Here is a 24,173-nt window from a genome sequence, read left to right on the forward strand (position 1 = left end):
ATCCAAAAGCAAAGATGGACTGGCCAAATGGAAAGGCCATACAGAGCCACTTTGTGTTGTCAACATAAATCCCATGTTTGTTTCTTCCCATCCAGACCCATAAAACTTTCATATACCAAATCAGGATGTTCACAATATTACCTAGACAGCCCTAGATGTATTTTGAGGTATCTTCTTTATATTGATGATAGAGGACTCCAAATGGACAGAAGACCTCATTCTACAATTGCATGCAGATGGTAAACAAGAGGGAGGAGAACATTGAGCCCTAAGACCCCCAAAAATCAGGGGTGTCAAGCTGGTGGCCCACAGGCCAAATTCATCACACACAGGCCACACCCACCCAGCTCCAAGAATGGGGGGGGGAATCATGATACATCATTTGACAGCAATGTGACACAGTGACTTTAAAACCTCTGTCATAGATGAAGGAGTGCAGACTTGACATCATCTTTCATGTCAATGCCAACTGCAACTGGCCATAGAGGAATGAGAATCACTGCACCACAAACCAATCATTCCAGAATATATCATGGTTGGTGGTATTGAAAGCTGCTAAAAGATCTCCAAAATTGGGAAATTGAGCAACTGTCTTAAGTCACAATGTGATGTGGTTGATTTTAGGTTAATGTTGTATGAAATCAGCAATTGTTGTATGTTGGGTCAATCAGATAAGTATGGCTTATGGAGTATACTATAGCTAAACAGACCATGGCTTATGTGAACCTGGACATTCTACATTGAAGTGTGAATCTGTATAGATATTCAGACTTTGACAAACTACCAAAGGGAAGATGCAGTGAACAGACTATAGTTTCTCGAAACTATCCCAAATCTTGTACTAGTGGCTAGAACTTATTTTAAAAGATAACAATGATTTAGACCAGTGTTTGTATTAAAATTGTTTTTATTGTGCAGATTGTAACCATGGCTATTGAACATGCAGAATAAAAAAAATGGCAGTTACATCTTGTAAGCATATGTGAATATCTTGTATCAATAATGTTATTTGCTTTGGGATGCACTTTCTGAATATACCAATATATTTCAAAGTGTTTTTTTAATTATACAAAACTAAAATTTGTTTACATTCTCACAAAAGTTTGTTGTTGCTGTGTTACAACTTATATAGATATATATATATATCTAAATAATATATCTTATTTATATACATTATAAAAATTATGCTAAACCAGTGTATGTTTTAAATGCAAAAGGAAAACATATAAAGTTATTTATATTTCAAAAACTGGTGTTCAAAACACAAAAAGCACTTTTATAAAATATTTACTTTTAGTGTTTAGAGTTACAGTACTGAAAGCTGATTGAAATTTTATAGGGATTTGCTCCCTAATAAAACTGATATTTGTGGGTAATATTCTATAGCGCTTGTAGCAATAGCACTTAGACTTATATACCACACCATAGTGCTTTACAGCACTTTTTGGGCAGTTTATAATGTCAGCATATTAGCCCCAACAATCTGGGTCTTCATTTTATGACTTGGAAGTCAGATGGAAGGCTGAGACAACCTTGAGCACCATCAGGATCGAACTCTAGGCGTTGAGCAAAGTTTGCTTGCAATACTGATATTTAAGCACTGCACTACCAGGGCTCCTAATTTCTTGGCCAACAAAAGTTTTGCAATTTTACATTTATTGAGAAAACTGAATATAACTACAATCTCATTACTTCATGTGATTTCAAGCTCATCTCAATAGTATGGACTACATATTCAACCACATCGTTTTTCTCTGTCATGAAATGAATACGTTTTATATTAACAATTTTTGAACAAAATATATGAATAACACTACTTCCATATTCCATACCAGCATTCCATAGCTTGATGTCCTCAACTCCTGGACTTTAGTTTCCATAATTCCTAACCAGCATTCCAGGGGATGGAATTTATGGGAAGTAGAGTTCAAAACATATGGAGTGTACTTATTTGAGAAAGATTATTCCACTCCCCACAAAGTTTAGTTGGGAGATAAAATTTGTTAAGTGTAAATTACACAGTAGAAAGAACTGTTTAAAGCAGGGGTCTCTAACCTTGGCAACTTTAAGACTTGTGGACTTCAACTCCTAGAGTTCTTTAGTTTTGGGTGTTGAAGTCTACAAATTTTAAAGTTGCCAAGGTTGGAGACCCCTGGACAAAAGCATTGTGAAATCAAACATAAATGAAATCACAAGGACAATGAAGGTCAGTCTGCTGTGCTTACTATTTGTTTCCTTGTCTACTGTTGTCAATAGCTACTTGTAGTAAATTAATGTGATTTCTGAAAAGGTAATCCAAAAGATGGGACAGACTTTTGTCCCCTATGAAGCCAATAAATAAATGCAATCTTTAGTGCATTGCACTTTTCAAGCAATAAGATATTAGTCAAAATACAGTCGAATGTATGTCTTATATAGTAAAAATAAAGACATTCTGAAGTTCAGCTTCATATGTCCACATAGTTTTCTGGACAATAATGGGATATGTAATTGTTGTCTTCTGGATTTTTTCAGCCTCTCAGTTTAGTATTTTATTATACTATTAGCATAAGTGAAGGAGTCCCTATGGATTTTACTCTGCTAGTCATTGCTGATTATGGGGGTGGTGTTCATCTACGATTCAAGACCATTGAACCAGCATTGTCTGAAGACATTTCCACAGTCATGTCACCAGCATGACATCACAAAGTGATACCTATTTATCTGCTTGCATTTTGTGTGTGTGTGTTTGTAGACACACATACACACAAATACACAATTAGCATAGAAAAGTAATAAAAGAAAAAAAACATTTCCCACTTGGATCTACTGCAACCATTGCCTATTGTCAATAAAATGCTCATCTTTTATTCAAAACAATGAGCTTCTATGTGTCAATGCATGTGGACATGAAAATAATTATCTAATGTAGTAGAAATGTAATTTAGTGAAGGCCACCAAGATTAGTCTAGTAAAACCTGCATTTGCAAAAAGCAAGGCATTTACAGACCATCGCAGCACTTTTGGCATAACATTAGTTTTAATTATCACAAAGGACTGGTTCTGTCATATGGCAGGATGAAGTGTTGAGGATATATGAGTGGATTTTTATTTCTATTTTACAGAAGCAACTTTAGGTTGGTGTAGGAGAAGAGAAGTGCCATTTGAGCTCCAGTTCAGATAAGCAACATTTTGGGGATCAGCACTTGCCAATCTTTTAGTGAATATGCATAGGCTTATACTAAAAAATATTGATTGAAGCAATCGGAGAGTTTCAAAAAACTAGCCAAGGCATTATTATTAATTATGCTAGACCTGAACCTGGAATCTATTCTAAATACACAAGATCAAAGTAAGCCATCCTTGTAACTAGTTATTAATAAAAGCAGAACACACTGTGAAATTCTTCACTTTTAAAAAGCTGATCTTGTATAGTAGCTATAAAGGAAAGCAGCACATTCATACAAACCAATGATACTATTCCCTCACTTCATTGTCACAGTAGTGACAGTAAAGATTCTACAAACACTATTAAATAACACTATAAATGCTTTATTTCTGTATCTTTCATACATTTTTATGCACCTGGAAAGCTCCTTGAATTATGTATAGTTCAGTTTAGGAGGGGAGAAAAAGGCGAACCAAAACATAGTACTGTGCTGCCTAAACCACTTATATGGATGATTAGGGAAAAGTTTGCAATGTGTAAAAAGGACTGGCAGACTGGGGAACCTGGTTGGGTTTAATGAATTTGTTTTAAAGATTCTTAAAGTTGTTCTCATAAAAACAGCAAAATCATTCTTAAAACCCAGTATATAGTTGGCATGATTCAACACAATTTGTACAAACCTTGCTATCTACTTTTAAGGGAATAATTAGTCTCTTTGCAGTAACTTTTATTTAAATTAATTAGAACATCTGTTCTTAAGAATGATGCTAAAAATATTAAACACAATAGCATCCTTGTTATTTTAATTTAGGGATAAATTAACTTTCAATATGTGCACGCCATAAGGATTTTCATGATGGAAGCATTTTTAGAAACGAAACCCAACCATATTCCTATCTTGAGTTTTGATTTATATATTGAAATTTTTAGAAGTCTTTGTTCAGAGATAAAATTATGTTGTATTTCTAAAAAGTTGTTTGTTCAGAGCCTTAAGCTGATTTTAAGGAAAAGGGTCCATTCTTAGTATGAATCTTTGCATGAAAGTATCATCAGGGTTTAATAAATTATTTGGTTAAAGGAAAGCACTGAGGTGACCCCTTATATTAGGGGTCCTCAAACTTGGCAACTTTAAGACTTGTGGACTTCAAATCCCAGAATTCTCTAGCTAGCTATGCTGGCTGGAGAATTCTGGGAGTTGAAGCCCACAAGTCTTAAAGTTGCCAAGTTTGAAGACCTCTGTCTAACATTTTCTCTTATTATCATATATTACCATATATATTTATAATCCAAATACTCTCTCATGGGGATTACAAAATAAGACAGAAGCAGTACTAGTAACTTTTTGTCAACGTGCCCAGTTATTTCAATTGAAAGCTTTGTCTTTTAAAAGAGACTTGATCTCCTTTTCTCAGCACATATGTTACAGTAGTCATTTCTTTCAATCTGTGTGTGGCAATTAGATATGGTCATTACAGTACAGTGTTACAGTCATCTGACAATACATCTATAAAAGGAACATTCTGTTGACATCTGCCAGCTTGTTGCCATGTGCATTATGCTGCAGTAGCTTTTATACCTCTTTTTACTCACAGTAAAATGAAGAGCAGTGGGATAGTGCTGGAAAGTGTATTTGCAGTGCTGCATTATAATCAATGTGAGTTTAATTTTTTTACAAATGAATGGAAGGGTAAGCAGAAGTCAATTTACTAAAGGTCAGCAAAACAACAAGCTGGTGAAATGGACTATTTAATTTGTTTGTGTTTTATTAATGCAAATTGACTTTTCTCCTGAAAAGAGTAAATAGCATAAATCCAGGAGAACCTAAGTAGCAAAGAAGGTTAAAAAGGAATTATTTGCTGCATTCAAGTTGGTTGGTTTTTTTGAGTGATGCTGTTAAGTGCCGGTCACTTTATTAATTTATGGCAGCCTTGAGACTGGCACCAAACTATGAAGGAAGGGGGAAAAAACCTCATTCTTCAGCTCCTTCAAATGTCATTTATGCTTCCTTTCGTACTGTTGCTTTGATAGAGCTAAATATTTTGCCAACAGCCTCATAAAATGGGTCACAGAAGGTATGAATAAAGATAGAATAAACTCGACCAATGCACTGGATCTCAATTAGGTAACTTCTGATACAAGGCACCACAGCCCAGATGTGGAAGAATGACAAAATGGCAAAAAAGATGCCCCAGATAAGAGCCATGGGGATGCCAAAGATTGCAGCCAATAAGCGATAAAACCAGTATTTTGTTACAGTGAAGGTGGTGAAACTGGCCTTCCAGATTCCATCGAAACTGTGTGTTCCTGCAGGTTCGGCAATCACATCTTCAAAGTCAATCTATACACAAAAGATGACATAAGTTAGAATGAAACTCATAGCAGTTGCTCCGACACATTCACTTTTCAGTCACAATCAGTGGTATCCCCAAGTGGAGACCAAAAACATCAAGGTGGCACTCCCAGCATGAGATTGAAATCCCATTTCTTTTTTATGAATGTTGCATAATACGGACATTTTTCAGCTCTGCTGAGGTTGCCCCTGGCCACAAGCTAAATAAATGGACAAATATTTCAATGCTACATATGAAAAAGAAAGCCACATTCCACATTCCCTTTCAAATCTGATTTCCACACCAGAATTTTTACCTACATCCTAAAAGCTAATTACATTTACATCTTCTGCAGCCTGCAGAGCAAAATAGCAATCATGCGTTATTCACACTTTTTATACTTGAAATGCTGAAGGGATGGAACTATAGTAGAAAGATCAAACCAGTAAGTTCAATTATGCTTTTCAGCAAAATTTGTATACACTATATCAGCAAGGAATAAGAGGGTGAATAGAGTGCTACACAGCTTAGATTTCTGCATTGACAATTCTATGGAGAAAAACAGATCCTCCACTGAAACCTTTTTAGAGCTTTTAAAATGGTTCTGAAGAGGAAGACCTGCTGGATTTATAAAGGCATCTTGAATCTCAATACCAGCAGGCGCCAAGAACATGCTTAGAATATAATTCTGTGAGCTCAGCAGGCCGACCAAAAAAATATAAGTATTCTTCAATAGTAACAAAGCTAGCCAATTAGGTCATAAAATTGGTCATCACATAACTGACCCAATTTTACAATATATTATTTTCAGCAGGTGTAAAGCAAATACAGGTAATCCTTGATTTACAACAGTTCATTTAGTGACCATTCAGAGTTAAAATACTGAAAAAGTGACTTAGGACTATTTTTCATGATCAAAATTCAGATGCTTGCCAACCGCTTCATATTTATAATGGTTGCAGTGTCCTGGATCATGTGATCAGAAACCTTCTGACAAGCCAAATCAATGGGGAAGCCAGATTCACTTAACAACCATATTACTAACTTAACAAATTCAATGAGTCGCTTAACAATTGTTGCAAGAAAACTCGTAAAATGGGGCAAACACACTTAACAAATGTTTCATTTAGCAATATAATTTTGGGTATGTGGTCCAAAACTGTGGTCATAACTTGAGGGCCATCTATACTTAATTATAAAGTGAATTATTCACTCTGGGGCTTTTTTTTGCTGAAAACTGGAAGTAAATGCTAATTTTTGGCAAAACATTGCAAACACTGGTCATATAACTTGCGGAATACTGTAAAACACTGTAAAAGCAAGCTGATTGATGAGTCCCCAAAATTTGGTCATCTAAACCAGCGTTTCCCAACCGGTGTGCCGCGGCACACTAGTGTGCCGCGAGACACCGCCAGGTGTGCCGCGGCTCCTGCCCGATGCCATGGTTTCTGGCGCTCTCCTGCTGGGCCCCAAAGAAGGAAGGCAGGAAGAAGGAGAGCTTCATTCTTCGCGCCTTTTTCCCGCCTTCCTTCTTTGGGGCCCAGCAGGAGAGCGCCAGAAACCGCGGCATCGAGCAGTAACCGGGAGGTCGGAGGCACCGGCACGGCAGCGCCCCGCCCAGCTGGAGTTTCCCTGTCGTCGTCGGCACACCTGGCCGTGTCGTCGTCGGCAAGTGTCCTTTGGGGCCCGGCGGGAGGGCACTGGCGGTGGGAGTGGGGGGGCGCTGCAGCGGCGCAGGCAGTCGCGGGGAGATGGTGGGGGCGGGGGTGGCGGCTGCAGCGGCCCCAGGCACCGTTCCCTGTAGGCTTTTCCAGGGGCGCGCAGGGAGCCACGGCCACCCGCCCGCCTGCCGGATTTCCCTCCGCGCGGCTGGGGAGGTGGATTCGCCGCCCCCGCCAGCCCGATCTCCCTCCATTGGCTGATGACGCAGATCTACCGCCCTCGCCAGCCTGATCTCCCTCCGTGGGGGGGGGGGGGCGATGAACCGACGACCGGGGGCTGTCCGTCCATGTTGGGTGGTGCAGGGCAGGCACAGGCAGCCCCAGGGGAGAACAAGGGAGGGAGAGAAAGGAAAGAGAGAGAAAGGGAGGGAGAGAAAATTGAATGAAGGAGGGAGGGAAAGAAAGAGTAAGAAGTAGAAAGGATAGAGAAAAAGGAAGAGAAGGGGAGGGAGAGAAAGGAAAGAGAGAGAAAGGGAGGGAGAGAAAATTGAATGAAGGAGGGAGAGAAAGAAAGAGTAAGAAGTAGAAAGGATAGAGAAAAAGGAAGAGAAAGGGAGGGGGAGAAAGGAAAGAGGGAGGAAGGGGGGAGAGAAAGAAGATATGAAGGAGGGAGAAAAAGAAAGAGAGATAGGAAGGAAAGAGGGAGAGAAAGGAATGAGAGAGAAAGGGAGGGAGAGAAAGGGAATGAAAGAGGGAGAAGGGGTGAAAGATAGAAAGGATAGACAGAAAGGGAGAGAAAGGAAAGAGAGAAAGGGAGGGAGAGGAAGGAAAGAGAGATGAGAGAGGAAGGAGGAGACAGAAAGAGAGGAAGGAAGGAAGAGAGAAAGAAAGAGGGATGGAGAGAGAAAGGAAGGAAGAGAGAGAAAGAGGGAGGGAGAGAGAAATAGAGCGAAAGGGAGGAAGAGATATTTTTTTTGTCCAAACTTTTTTTAGCGCCCCCCCCCTCCATGTTCCCCAGGATTTTGAAAATATGAAAAATGTGCCGCGGCTCCAAAAAGGTTGGGAAACACTGATCTAAACCATAGTGGTGGGTGGCCATCAGAAGTTCTGCCAAGCTAGTAAAGATGGCAGAGGAGGATTCTTCTACTAATTGTTAAAAGACAATAGGATGGGATAGGATAGGATAGGATAGGAGAGTTGGAAGAGACCTTGCAGGTCTTCTAGTCCAATTCCCTGCTTAGGCAGGATACCCTAACCCAGTGATGGCAAATCTTTTTTCCCTCAGGTTCCGAAAGAGCGTGCATGCACACTATCGTGCTTGCAGGAGTGCCCATACCCATAATTCAATGCCTGGGGAGGGTGAAAACAGCTTCCCCCGCCCCCTGGAGGCCCTCTGGAGGCCAGAAACAGCCTGTTTTCCAACTTCTGGTGGGGCCAGTAGGCTTATGTTTCACACTCCCCAGGCTCCAAAGGCTTTCCTGGAGATGGAGGAGGGTAAAAACACCCTCCCCCATCCCCAAAAGGCTCTCTGAAAGTCAACCCCCCCCCCAGAGCCCAGTGTGATCCAAAAATCAGCTGGCTGGCACACACATGCACATTGGAGCTGAGCTAGGGCAACAGCTCATGTGCCAGCAAACACGACTCTGCGTGCCACCTGCAGCACCCGTGCCATAGGTTCACCATTGCTGCCCTAACCACTTCAGACAAATGGCTATCCAATCTCTTCTTTAAAACTTTCACTGTTGGAGCATTTACAACTTCTAGAGACAAGTTGTTCCACTGATTAATTGTTCTAACTGTCAGGAAATTTCTCCTTAGTTCTAGATTGCTTCTCTCCTTGATTAGTTTCCATGCACTGCTTCTTGTCCTGCCCTTAGGTGCTTTGGAAAACAGTTTGACTCCTTCTTCTTTGTGGCAGCCCCTGAGATATTGGAACACTATCATGTCACCCCAGTCCTTATTTTCATAAGACTAGACATATCCAGTTCCAGCAATCATTTTAGCCTCCAGTCCCCTTTATCACATTTGTTGGTCTTCTCTGCACTCTTTCTAGAGTCTCAACATCTTTTTTACATCCTGGTGACCAAAACTAGATGCAGTATTCCAAGTATGTCCTTACCAAGGCATTATAAAGTGGTATTAACACTTCGCGTGAACTTGATTCTATCCCTCTATTTATGCAGCCTAGAACTGTGTTGGCTTTTTTGGCAGCTGTAGCGCATTACTAGTTAACATGGTTAAAGTACAATTTTGAAGACATTCCCCAAGAATTCTTTTAATGAATTATCTTGGTATGATAAACCATAAATGCCTTCTAAAACCAGACAATTCTTTTCCTAAATCTGTATAGATACTGTGAATATCTTTAAAAAGTAAGACTTCTTTACGGAGCTGCTGGCAGGTCCATCACAATTCTGAAGCACTTTACTATTTCATATCTGAATATGCACAACTTCAGTGAAGCAGCTCAAGACTTTTCTTGCCACAGAGTAAACCCCTGACTCTAATGATACACTGGAGACAGGTAGAACCCTAGCATTACCCACTTATTATACACCCAGCCACCTGTTAGGCTGATAACCACCCATCTTACACCACCCCTTTCTTATCTGCATTCAATTTTAATTTCTGGACCCTAATCAAGTCGAGGCACCTGTCAAGAACCTACAAGTGGAAAGAAGAGACAGAAGATTTCTAAATAACCCTTTTAGAAACTCTGTTACTATTATAGCATTATCTGTGAAATAAATGTCATGCATAAAAATAATCTAAATAATTGTGTGATTCATGTTTTTATTAATGTATTTCTATATGCAATGATGGATCTTTATTTGAAAGGCTAACTTATTATTATTTGACTATTAAGAAGAAATATCTGGGTTTTTTTAATTTTTGGAGTTTGAATGTTGGTATCCCATAAAAGGGAAAATGTTATCCAAGGAAATACATATTTATTGAAATAAAATGCCAAAATACCCCGGAGGTTTGTCATAACATTTCAAAATAGAAAATGAACAGAAACAACTTGAGACAAAAGAGCTCCTCTATATATCATATGACCATGTCTTTGATACAATCCACAGAACAGGATATTTATTGCAACTAAAATAACCAAATAATAGAGATGTGTGAAGTCCACAGGAAAAACACAACACAGAATCTTGAATTTAATGAGTTATACACTAAATGTGCACAATAGTCCTTCTGAGAAACTCTTCAGTCAAAATTTCTCAGATTCCGGATCGCTAGGGAACCTACTGCAATTAAATAAGACAATAGAATAGTAGCTGTTTGAGAACATGACAATTCTCACAATCTGTTATTCTTGATTAAGATTATTCTGGAATTCACCAGATTGTTTTATTGTTCTTTATAAGTGGTATAATAGTTTACATTTGTCTGAAACATTCTACATCAGTGGTCCCCAACCATTCCAGTTCGGAAACTGGTGCCGATGGTAGAGGGAGGGGATGGTTTCACACGTACACCTGCTGCTTGTGCAAGTAGAGCTTCGTCTTGTGCTCATCCATCGCTTGTGGGCCTGGTTCTGTGGACAGGAAGTTGGGGACCCCTGTTCTATATTGCTTCATATCATCTTCCACATTCTCAGAAAGCATTTTTAATATGTTTAACAGTAAAACTGACTCAGGGAAAGAATAGATATCAGATACACCAGCACTAGAATTATATGATGTTTTCTCAAATTTTGTGTGTCAACTGATGATCTTTTACTTTTCTTCAAAAAGAGAGGGAGATTCAAGATGGATCCTGACATCATTATTATAGTACAGTACTGATGGTTCTTTTTCAATACTCAAATAAGCTTCAATTAAATTTGTCAAGATATGAATGTGTGTGAAACAAATCTATGAGGTTAAGTTTCTTCTCAGTAATTAGAAAGAAGATGACAAGTACTTTCATATAAGGATATTGTTCAGTTTTACACTATATAACTTTTCGTATAAGGCCCAGCAGTATCATGCTACAAACAGAATGCCTTATTATGCATACCACGTGGATCAGAGAATGTCTTTGCCTATAATAGATAATGCTTGTCAGCAGTGAAGGGCTACCAAAAATTTTACTACCACACTGTGGGTGTGGTTTATGCATTTTCTTTCAACATCTTTCAGTGCAAATTGAGTGCTCTGGGGTGGAGCTCTATTTTTGCTACCCCACTGCGTCCCCCCCCATCCAGGCAGCAGCCCACCTCTGCTTTTCAGGCTACCAACCTATAACTGTGACTGTTAAAGATAGGATTTTCTGTAGCAAATGTTTTTAGGAAGCCTCTCTTTGGAATTATGCATGTCATCAAAAATTGCCCTAAATGACCTGAACCAATAATTCTGGAATTATTTACTGCACTTGCTTTATCACTTTTCTTTTCCATCCACATGTTGCCTGATACTTAGATATTTCAACAATATACCATAGAATTACAGTAGGTAATTTTTTCCTTAGAGAAATATTTTTATAGAAGGCAGATTAATCAATTGCAAATTTCAATATTATATGAATTTATAAAATTATGTTATAACATTATAAAATTATAATACATATTATAATACATAGCATAGCATAACATTCAGGGGTGGGCTACTGCCTGGACACCTGGACCGGGGGACCGGGGGAAACGCAATGGGGTAGCGAAAATGGACCGGGGGAAACGCAATGGGGTAGCGAAAATGGAGCTCCACCCCAGAGCACCCAGTTTGCACTGAAAAATGTTGAAAGAAAATGCATAAACCACACCCACAGTGTGGTAGTAAAATTTTTGGTAGCCCTTCACTGATAACATTACATGGGAAGAGAAAAGAGAAGAAGAGAAGAGGAGGGGAGGGGAGAAGAGAGGAGAGGAGAGAATTGAAGAGAAGGGAAGGGACAGGTTTCCTTGGAATAGCTTACATTCAACATTCTCTACAAATTAGAACAAGTGAAAAAAATCTTCTAGTTTTCAGAAACTCAATTGGAAATAGGAGTGTTATTGAAAGACCAATACTGCAACAAACTATTCTATATCTTTACACTGGGGTAAAATGCTCTTTGCTTGTATTCTGTAAAATAATTTCCACTCAAGGTAGACATATTCTTAGACTAAGTACATTAATGAATTACTTTCTGTAATTCAATTTTCTAAGTTCTATGTGAAGTCAGTGATAATTCCTACCATCTTTAATACAGTTTTTCACAAATAAGTAGATATACAATCGCAATATTAAAATGGGAAACATTAAAACTAGTAAAACTAGTAAGATGGAAATGTAAGCACAACAGAACAGAACAGCATAACATAGTTGGAAGGGATCTGAAACTTCTGGTTCTAAACTACGAGAAACCTGCAGCCATTGACAAGATAAAGAATAAGAGATGTCTTGATTTGTATGACTACATTTGTTTTATTTATATTAAGATACCTTTTGTATTCTGTGACCTTTTAGTACTGGCCATATTTTTTTAAATATATTAACCCTGATGCATCAAATTTGATGCATCAGGGTTTATTTGACCTTGGGGGACTGGGCTGGGTGTAGCTAGTGTGGGCATGGCCAACTTGACATCACTCATGTCGGGAGTACCTGTGGCCCAAGTGCTCTGCCAGCAAAAATGGGCTCCCAAGCTCCGTTTTCAGCTGGGATGGCTTCCTGCAACCCTCTGCCAGTGGAAAAACAGAGCACAAAAGGGTCCGATGCATGCCCTCCACTCTATTTTCACTGGCAGAGGCACTGCAGGTTGGTCCTTTGCTGTTTCCAGGATGACCCTATGGGCCAGATTTAAGAACCCCACAGGCCAGATCTAGCCTGCAGGCCTTGAGTTTGACACCCCTATTAGTTTGCTAATGACTTCTGTAATATTTCCTATAGGAATGCTGGGTATTAGGCTTCTACTGAATCAGTTATTCTGAGTAATGGTTGAGGAGACAGATATCATTCAGCATTTCATGGGACAAAAGTAAAGAACATATTTACTGCCATAATAAAGTTTAGTTAATTGAGAAGCACACTGTGTTGCGGGTGTAAAGATATGGGCAGAGAAGAAGTAGTCAGATGCAGAGGTGCCAATGTCTTCTGATTGAGTTTGCCCCATAATACCACATTGCCTCCATCAGTCATAAATTAGTTATTTGTGACATCTTGGTGATGCTTTTATAGTCTCTCTTTCTATATACTGTATTTGTTCACTGGAATGCTGGGAGTACTTGTCACTTTTAGCTGGGGACTTAGTGATCACTGAATTTGCTTTGTATGTCAGTGAAAAACATTTGCTCAGGATTTCCAGCAAAATTTCTTAAAGTTGGGCAAACTTAGTCTTGACATTTCTGAAAATTTTGAACTTTTGGAAACATATTTTAAAATGTAAAACTAATGTAAGGGACAGGATGCTCAGGTTGCAAGAGTCTTATTCCTTTTGTACTGAACATTCAAATAAAAATGTAATCCATCAAAGGGTTTCCTCTGGCAATCTGCTAGCAATGAAAAGTTTATACTTTGAGATGAATCATAAATAAGAATGAATACTTTGATGTAGTACACAAGTTTCTAAAACATTTTGATAAATTTAAAAGATACAGCTTGAACCACAATCTCATAGATTTTGTTTTGTATCTTTTGTTGATAGGTTTGACATTTCTTAGGTTCAAGCAGACTATCAATCTGCTGAATTTGGTAAAAATATTTTTTAGGCTTGCATTATGTAAAATCTATTACTTGTGTAGGGAAAATCAAGACTTCTTTGGTTAAAAAAAGGATGACTTCACAAAGAAATCTGCAATTTAAGTTATTTAATTTAACAATTACCCTACTATACATTGTATGGGATATATTGAGTACATATTTTTGAGATATGTTGTGTATGTATTTTTATGGATGATATCTATGTGGTTGCTAAGGGTCAACACCAACATGGTGGCATAATCAATCAGTGATTTATCATAATGTTGTGATAGAGGGAGGTGGCCTCTCCTTTCTTCTGTCTAATAGAATAATATATTACATTTCTTTTTGTATGTGTCTGATTTCCTCTTATATTATATCTCTCCTTATATGTATAAGGATAGATATAAGCTCAAGCTCAACCTTGACAAAATGGAGTAGCTGTGGGCAGTGTTCCCTCTAATTTTTTTGGGGGGTGGGCGGAAAATTATAGTGCCTGAGCGGCAGTCCCTTCGGGACTGGGCGGCACAGAAATAATAAATAAACAAACAAACAAGCAAGCAAGCAAGCAAGCAAGCAAGCAAGCAAGCAAGCAAACAAACAAACAAACAAACAAACAAACAAACAAACAAATAAAAAACCCACCCTGTTTTGCCTCAGAGAATTTCAAAATAAAATACTGTACTGTGTGTCTATAACAGTGAGCTCATAATAGGGCAACTCTATCAATATCAAAATGCCACTTAAATAGTTGAGCTAGTTTCAAACTAGATTTTGATTTTCTTTCTCTCTTCCTTACTCCCATTCTTTTTCTTTCTCTTGTCCTTCCTCTCTTTTTTCTATCTGTTTCTCTCTCTTCCTCTCTTCCTCTCTGTCTCCTTCCCTCTCACTCTTTCCCTCTTGGCTTCTAGGTAGGTTTGGAAAACTCTGAGTTGATGATGATTTTTAAGTGAGCAATTGCTCACTGCTCAGCTTAGAGGGAACTATGGCTGTGGGTTCTGCCTCCCAAAGACATTCCCACCTGTCTGTCCATTACCCTGGTGGGAGTTTTTGACCCCCTTGGCGAGAGTCCACAACTTGGGCGTCCTCCTCAATCCACAGCTGAGCTTAGAACACCATCTCTCGGCTGTGGTGAGGGGAGCATTTGCACAAGTTCACTGGTGCACCAGTTACAACCCTATTTGGACAGGGAGTCTCTCCTCATAGTCGCTCATGCACTTATCATATCAAGGATCAATTACTGCAATGCTCTCTATATGAGGCTACCTTTGAAGAACATTTGGAGACTACAGCTGGTCCAAAATACAGCCTCATGAGCTGTCATTGGCTTATCTAAGTTTGCCCATGTATCTACATCACTCTGAGAGCTGCATTGGCTGCCCATTGGTCTCCGAACACAATTCAAAGTGTTAGTCATTACCTATAAAGCCCTACGTGGCTTAGGACCAGGTTACTTACGGGACCATCACCAACCTCATGTATCCCAGTGACTAGTTAGAGCCCACAGAGTCGGCTTTCTCCAGGTCCTGTCAGCCAAGCAGTGCCATCTGGCGGGACCTAGAGGAAGAGCCTTTTCTGTGGCAGCTCCAATCCTCTGGAACCAGCTCCCCCCCTAGATTTGCATTGCCCCCACTCTCCTGGTCTTCCGGAAGGCTTTAAAATCTTATCTATGCTGGCAGGCTTGGGGCCGTTGAGCTTTAACATCTTGCTCTGGTTGTCAGTATGATTGTGTTGTGTATGGATGTGGTTGCATGGTTTTTAACTTGGGTTTTTAGATCACTTTTAAAACTGGACTTTTGAACTATTTTGTATTTTTTATGTTGTGAGCCACTCTGAGTCTTCGGAGAAGGGTGGCATATATAAGTCAAACAAACAAACAAACAAACAAATAAATAAGTAGGCAGGTAGGTAGGTAAGTAAGTAAGTAAGTAAGTAAGTAAGTAAGTATACATTGGGAAATATAGGTCAGGCTACATATGTACCATTTTGGGTTATAGGACTAGAAAGGAGGCAAATTTAGAATGAAACAGTCAATAATATTCAGATTTTCCAATATGATACACCCTGATTAAACTCTTAAATGGTCTGATTCCTATAATATATAAATTATATACAACCTGTATAAGCTACACAACTATTATATAAGGTATCAAGGCATGTTGTGAAGTGACCCTGACATTTAAAATGCTAATGATACTATAGTAAATTATAAGTATTGTTTTTTTATATGTTGTAAGCCACCCCGAGCAGTGTTCCCTCTAATTTTTTTTGGGGGTGGGCGGAAAAGTATAGTGTCTGAGCGGCAGTCCCTTTGAGACTGGGCGGCAGAGAAATAATAAACAAACAAACAAACAAACAAACAAACAAACAAACAAACAAAAAACCCACCCTGTTTTGCCTCAGAGAATTTCAAAATAAAATACTGTACTGTGTGTCTATAACAGTGAGCTCATAATAGGGCAACTCTATCAATATCAAAATGCCACTTAAATAGTTGAGCTAGTTTCAAACTAGATTTTGATTTTCTTTCTCTCTTCCTTACTCCCATTCTTTTTCTTTTTATTTTCCTTCCTCTCTTTTTTCTATCTGTTTCTCTCTCTTCCTCTCTTCCTCTCTCTCTCCTTCCCTCTCACTCTTTCCCTCTCGGCTTCTGGGCAGGTTTGGAAAACTCTGAGTTGATGATGATTTTTAAGTGAGCGATTGCTCACTGCTCAGCTTAGAGGGAACTATGACCCCGAGTCCTCGGAGAGGAGTGGCACATAAACCGAACAAACAAACAAGCAAACAAAATATATTTTGACTACAGCCAATAAGCTTTGTAAAATTATTTGTTTGGGGCCAAAGGTTTTAAACTACAACAGCTTCCCCTTTTCATTTGCAACCCACATCCTGATCTTAGTGCTTCTTTGTTTCCTAGTATTCAAATTGGGCATGTTATTTTTACAATGTCTTTTGTTCATTTTTGCTATGAAAATACTAAAAGCTAGCGTTGCATTTGGGTCATGATTTACCTTTTAAAAAATAGATGCAGTGAATTCTGGTATTTTAATGAGGGCAGTTTCAAACATAAGCATTCTTGTGCGAAAATTGAAATTTAGACTTTCAGCCAAGAACTTTGTGTAGAAAACAGGGATTTGATGTCAAAATATGTTTCTAGCTAAATAGATACCTTACTGGTGACAGTGCATATCACCAAAGTAGATGGTCAGAAGAATATCTGTGGCTATGCACAATTTTGTCACAAAGATAATCATTTCTCCTTCAAGAAAATCAATTAACAAGGCATTTTGATTGGCAATCTACAGTTTTAGCGATCACACTGCAGTGCACACTGTTAAATAAATGAGATTACTAGCCCTCATGTAATATCACATGATGGGACAGTTTGAAAATGCAGCTTATGTATTTATCAAAAGCATTTGTAGACTACAAACTCTGCAAAGATTCCTGCATTCAAAAACTGAGAGTAAGAACCATAAAAATATAAAACAAAAACCTAATTTACAACATGTAGCATTCATTTGGGGGCCATCACCTAGTTAAATTCAGCTAGACTGCAACTTATAGGCAATTGGGACTTGAATTTCTGTCACTAAGTGATGTGGTCATAAAGTGTAACCTCATTGATAGCAGTTCCTGTAGTCCTGGTTACCCTCATTCTCTGATCTACAAGCAAGTACATGGCTGCTATGGATGGAAAATAGAGTCAGGGGAGGGCACAAAGGAGGGCCAAGGAAGGTGTATTTCTCATTATCTGATCGTTCCCAAAGTAGCATCTCTTTCCCATCTCCTGAGATCATCTCCACATATCATTATAACCAATAGAGAAGGTTCCAAACAGCAATCACATGACCATGAGGAGTTTGGCAACTTTTTCTAAGAACTAATGAGTTGCCAAGCAACCTGATAACAATCATGTGATGGGGGAGGGGCTGCAATGACTAGAACTCTGAGTACCAGTCCTAGCCACCATTCTTCCCTGGGTGGCACGGAGCAATTACAGAAAATTCCCACACTACCAGAAGGTGAGCTGACCATGACAATGTCTGATATTAACTACCATATTTTTCAGCATATAAGACGCCCTTCCCACCCACTCTCAAAGTGGGTGGAAATGGCTGTGCATCTTATACAGTTAATGTTGATTCTCCACCCACCTGCTGCCCCCCATCCTTCAGCCTCTGCCTCCCAGCAATTTGCCTCCTTGCAGCAAACAGCAAATAGCCTGGTCAGGATCAGCATAGCCTGATTTAGCACAAGTGGCTGATCTGCCATTGGATTTGCCTCCTATCAGCTGATCCAAGCTGCGGGGATTGCTGCCACTGCCATCGCCACCTTTTACTGCTGCCACTTATCGGCACCTCTGTGTGCCCCATTTTCAGCCTCCATACGTACCATTTTCAGCCTCCGCCCATCCCATTTTTGGCCCAGTCCAGGCGGCAAGGAGAGGTGCCAATGGCTATCCCCGCTGCCTGGAATGAACTGAAAATGGGGCACATGGAAACCGAAAATTGGGCACGTGGAGACCAAAAATGGGACAAATGGAGGCCAAAAATGAGATGCGTGGAGGTGGTGATAGGTGGTGGCGACGATGAGTGGCGCTGACAGCTTGGAACAGCTGATAGACGGTATTCCAGGAAACAGATTCAATCACCAATCAGCTGACCAAGCTGTTTGCTGTTTGCTGCAAGGAGGCAAATTGCTGGGAGCCAGAGGCAGAAGCAGAATTTTTTTCTTGTTTTCCTCCCCAAAAGCTAGGTGCGTTTTATAGTCTGGAGTAGTTTATAATCTGAAAAATACTGTAATGATGACATCACCAAACTTGTCATGTGAGCGGGCACTTCTGTTGACCTTGGAGGAAACTGAAGAATGGCACAGTCAGTACAGGGATAGCTTTTCAGGATTAAAAAGGCTTGCAGACAAGGAGAAGCAGGAGAGACAGAGCTCAGGTGAAGAGCAAGGACCATTCCCTCCTGAGAGAAAGTGAGAATGATGTAGACTGAGCAGGCTATGAGGGAAGAGAGTGCCCCATCCACCTTCACAACACACACCTGGGGACTGAGATGTAAGGAGGTGCTGGTGGGAGGGTCATTTGTTGGGAACAAGTATTGAATCCATGGAGTCTTGTGTGCACTTGCCAAAGCCTATTTGGCTAATCTGTCTTATTGGACTGCTGGCCCTGGTTAGTGTTTGGCTAACCTTGCTTACTGGACTACTCGCATTCAGAGGCTGCTGAAGGCACATGTGAAAGCTTTGCTCCAGGACTTGTAGTAAAAGTGGGGACATTTGGTGAACAGTTGGATCAATAAAGGGGAGTTATACCTCTTTCCTGCCCACACAAGTGTAGAACATCAGGTCCATGGTTGCCATAGTAGCCATGAATTCCTGAGCCACCACTGCCTCTAGAGAAAATAAATTAGAATTCCACTACCAAAAAGCAACAGCATGAAGCACGTCAAGAAGGAAGCTGATACAATAGCTGCTAACCCATCTGATCGCTTCCTTTACCTAACATCACAGAGTCTCACATCTAGTTCTTTGAAGAAAAATGCCTCTGAAAACCACTCTAATAAGAATATAGCCACACCTCACCCTTCCTGAAAATGCTTGGTGCCACATTTGAGTGAAATCCTCTTTGTTTTTGACTAGATCTTGATGATGTGTATCAAGTCAGCCCTCTTATCCATTGTTAAGAGCTGGATGAAGGGGCATTTATTATAGGCTATCTTGGCATTCAGTAGTAACAGTCAAAATATCCAATGACTGGGTAACGTAGAAGGCTCCAAAGGCTGGAATGTAGCACAGAGAGACAGTAAATCCACAAAAACCTGCCTTACCACAAGGTCTCTATCTCTCAATAAAGTAAATATTAAAACATATTTTGTTGTCATTTTCTGATACAACCAGTAAATTGCTTTGGTTTTGCCTGAGATAAGTGTGCCAGAAGAACATTGGTATGCTACAGATCTGTGATGACAAACCTATGGCATACACCCTGAAGTGGCATGTGGAGCCATGTCGCCCGGCAAGCATGGCGTCGACTGTTTCTCTTCTGGATTTCTGGTGTGCATATGCATGTGCCAATCAGCTGGCCTTTGTGCGTGTGGCAGTGCCGGAAACTGGAAGAGCCGGTCTTCTGTTTTCTGTTATGAGCATGTGCGCCAGCCAGCTGATTGGTGCGTGCACATGCGGGGCAGTACCTGGAAGACTTGCTGGCATGCTGAAAACCAGAAGTTCATTTTCTGGCATGCGCATGCCCCCTGGGCAGCTCTTCTGAGTTGTATCTCAGATGAGCATGCATGCATGCGCATGGGCAGCTCCTCTTCTGGGTCATGGCCCAGATGAGTGCACACACACATATGCACCCTCTATCGCTTTTCAGCACTCAGTTCCGAAAAGGTTCGCCATCACTGCTATAGGTAGTTATTGACTTAGAATCATTCATTTAATGACTGTTTGAATGGTGCTAAAAGAAGTCCAGTCCTTACATGTATCAAGGCCACAGCATCCCATGGTTATGTGGTCACAATTTAGGTGCTTGCACCAGCTCACATTTATATTTACTATATCCCAATGCATACTGTTGAGCTCAACCAGCAGATCTTGTAGTGAAGCATCTGCTTTCATTGTTCAAATGTTAGCCGTTACTATGTCAAAAGTCCAAAGGAAACCTGATTTAAGCCAGTGATTCTTAGCAACCTCTGCCTTCAGGCAGGTCTTCCCACTGCTGTGGAAAGTTGCTCTAGTGGGCCTCTGGAGAATGTGGGCCAGTTTTGAGGTTGTATTGGCATGTGGAAGAAATAGACCATAATCTGCCATGCTGGTCCAATGAGGGTTGGTAGCTGGGATCAGTGTTAGTCTGGGTTAGCCATCATGGTCTGTTCATTTTAGGAAACCCTTCTGTACCTATATATGTCTGATGTCATAGTACCTTAGTTCATTTACCCAGACAAGCTCCTTCACCTCATCAAGACCCCAATCATAGAAAGATATACTCTGGTCTCTAAAACTCTCTCTGTGTGTGTGTGCGTGTGTGTGTGCGCGCGCATGTGTGTGTGTGTGTAAACAGAAATAAAATGAATAAATGGATCATAAATCATTCTATAGATCTCAATTAAGCCCAAATGATCTGGCTAAAATTATAATCTTTTGAACATATTATGCAAAATTTTAGCTCCCTTGTGAAGTCCATATAGCTTCTATAGGAAAGTTCTTAATAAGCAGTGCTGTGGATTAAAAATTCATGTTCAGATTACTGACATTTTTCATAAATGAGTATCCCACTCTTTACTGACATGATCATTTACATTGTTTAAGGTTTTTTTTTGTATAGATGAGAATCTATCTGAAGACGTAACACAAACTTGTTTTTGGAAATCATACACATTGGTCATGTCAAAGCCGATATCTTTGAATGCTTAATGTCCCAACTGTACAGCTGAAAACAAAAAGGTTTATCACAATAGACAAAGAAGTCATGTTCTCATATAGCCCTATTTTTAACAATTAAAAGGGTTCAAATGCACAATGCTCATAAAATGATCATGAGTAACTCCTACAAATCTACATTTGGAGAGGAGAGGAAAACACCAAATATACAACGCTGCCAAACAATTAATTTTGCCAGGTTAAAGGGGGCTAACAGACACTACATTCAGCCATAAACTCTGAGATGATGGTGATGATGATGAGTTGATGATAGAAACATAGAAGACTGACGGCAGAAAAAGACCTCATGGTCCATCTAGTCTGCCCTTATACTATTTTGTGTATATCTGATGATATTAAAATATTTGGAGAACCTTCCAAGTTGGACCTAACTTGTAAAACAATTTTCAAAAAGCTACAGAGGAATACAGGGCCAGCAAAGTTTCTCTGACCAGCACTTTTCCACTTCCTTTGGAATATACATGTAACCCACAGACGTCCGGACATTCACTCCACTTATCAAAGAGCATTGCATTTAAAGAGGAAAACTATGATAGGTCACTGTCCACATGGCTGCAAGAGATAAAATTTAGGACAAACATGTGGGTCTGATTGTGTCTAAATATTTAGTGCTAAACTATCTGATGAAAATAATTTGGGACAGGCAAATATTACCGAGCTTTGTAAATCTCTGCACAATACATTTCTCTCTCTATGTATCTGTAAGCAAGTAGATATACTTGCGCGCAAGCACACACACACACACACACACACACACACACAGCTCTCCCTCTCCTTCTCTAAACTACTCTATAGTTCAGTGGCTAACAAAAAAAGACAAGAGTCTATTTGAATTCCTTTATCTTTTAGAAGTGGATGTGAAGTTGTACAGACAACTCTCAGTATCATGAAGCTGAAGCAGTGCCAGGAACAGATTCAAGGGATTAAGATAGAAAGAATGAGGCCATGAAAATTTTCTTGCACAAGGAACCTTTTTGTACCCTTGTGTACTCTACGTGGATGGATACAGTTGATATAATATTAACCAATAGGAGGACATGAAAGGCTGGCTGGGGAATTCTGGGAGTGGAAGTCCACCCATCTTAAAATTGTCAAGCTGGGAAATATTGTTTTAGGAACTCAACACACTGAGCAGCCATATCTAAATATTCTTGATCCCAGTCATAGTTGCTCCTGATATTAACTGATCGCAGATACTGTACCATCATATGTCAGATTTTGTGAAGACCTATGTGTGTTGACCAGAAACCTGTGAATATACAGTAACAACAAACCTTGGTTCATAACTAAACTTGAGCTGCTACACCATTTCAAAGAGGAAGCCTATAGAAAAGGTGATAAAATGCTGTACAATCAGGCCAGAAATGTATTAACAAGGGAGATTAGAGCAGCAAAAATAAGCTACTCTGAAAAGCTAAGCAGTTCTCAATAAATGAACCAGCAAACATGTGGAAAACTCTTAAAGATATCATTGGTTACAGCAAATCTCCTTCCCACTCAGAAGGAAATCAACAACTGGCAGATCACCTGAATGTTTTTTACTGCAGATTTGAAAGAAAACTACTGCCATCTATCTGTACAATCCCCATCTCAGACACACCAACAACAGCCAAGCCTCCTACAACTGACCCCATCTCATTGGGTCCACCATCTCTGGTGATTACAGAAAATGAGGTGCAAGACCTATTTCTGTTACATCTGCATGGCAAGCACTGGGGCCTGAAGAAGCATTCCTATTGATCACCGCTGACAAACACAGCCAGCGGGACAATAACACTCCCTGATTGGTCCAGCCTCCGATAACTAAGTATAAAAGAGTGTCAGTGCCTCAGAATCTTGCTCAATCTCCAAACTGTTAGCGAACGGAGCAAGCCACTGTTAGAAGTCACTGTTAGCCTTGTGGGCAATAAATGTTAAACATAATGTGCTTCACCTGTTTAGCAAATGGAACAATTTCACAGACAAATGCCAGGAAAAGCACCAGGCCCCATAAATATAACTCCTTCTTGCTTAAAAAGCTTGTGCTGACCAACTGGTCTGCATCTTTAATAAATCACTAGAGATGTATTATGTTCCTTTTGCTTTAAAACACTCTTCTATCATCCCAGTGCCAAAAACATCCCCCATCAAGGAACCTAATGACTTGCTCTAACGGTTGCTCTGACATCCATACTTATGAAAATCTTTGAAAGGTTAGTGCTGGCCCACCTAAAAACTGTCATGGATCTACTGTTAGACCCCTTGCAATTTGCCTACTGAGCAAATAGATAAACAAATGATGCTGATAATATGGTTCTTCACTACATCCTACAACATCTTGAATGTCCAAGGACCTATGCAGTGGTTCTCTTTGTAGACTTCAGTTCAGTATTCAATACCATCATTCCAGATATTTTTCTAACTAAACTAAATCAGCTAGCCATGCTTGACTACCCTTGTAAGTGGATCATAAACTTTTTAACAGACAAGAAGTAGGCAAAATCACATTAGATACCTGTACAACTACCACAGGGGCCCCAAGGCTGTGTGCTCTGTTCACTTCTCTTCCCTCTATATACCAATGACTACATCTCAAAAGGTCCCTCTGTTAAAGTACAAAAATTTGCAGATGATACAACAGTGATTGGTTTCATTCAATATAACAATGAATCTGCATACAGATGGGAGTTTGAATAACTAGCCTTGTCATGCGACCAGCACAATCTTGAACTAAACACACTCAAAATCATATAAATTGTGGTAGAGTTTTGGAGAAACCCTCCTATACTAACACCTCTTGCAATACTAGACAACACAGTATCAACAGTAGAGATCTTCAAGTTTTTGTGTTCTATCATATCTCAAGCTGTGATGTGTTCCTACCAGTGCGCTCCAGGGAGATGCACTGGTAGAAACCCACTGATGACACAATTTTCAGCAATTTTTTCCCCAACAT

The 24,173-nt window shown here is 39.8% G+C and overlaps 1 protein-coding gene across 3 annotated transcripts in view; it reads right to left on the reverse strand.

Moving 5' to 3' along the window:
* Nucleotides 1-889: 889 nt before the first annotated feature.
* The window catches only part of CAV1 (caveolin 1), a 42,129-nt gene continuing 18,845 nt past the window's right edge, over nucleotides 890-24,173 (reverse strand). For all 3 annotated transcript variants that reach the window (XM_070755476.1, XM_070755477.1, XM_070755478.1), the window contains exon 3: nucleotides 890-5,486. In XM_070755476.1, the coding sequence (XP_070611577.1) occupies nucleotides 5,145-5,486 (342 nt within the window). In that variant the 3' untranslated portion in view covers nucleotides 890-5,144. The remainder of the gene's footprint in view (nucleotides 5,487-24,173) is intronic.

Source organism: Erythrolamprus reginae, chromosome 6, assembly GCF_031021105.1.
Source record: "Erythrolamprus reginae isolate rEryReg1 chromosome 6, rEryReg1.hap1, whole genome shotgun sequence".
NCBI classification, from domain to species: domain Eukaryota; kingdom Metazoa; phylum Chordata; class Lepidosauria; order Squamata; family Dipsadidae; genus Erythrolamprus; species Erythrolamprus reginae.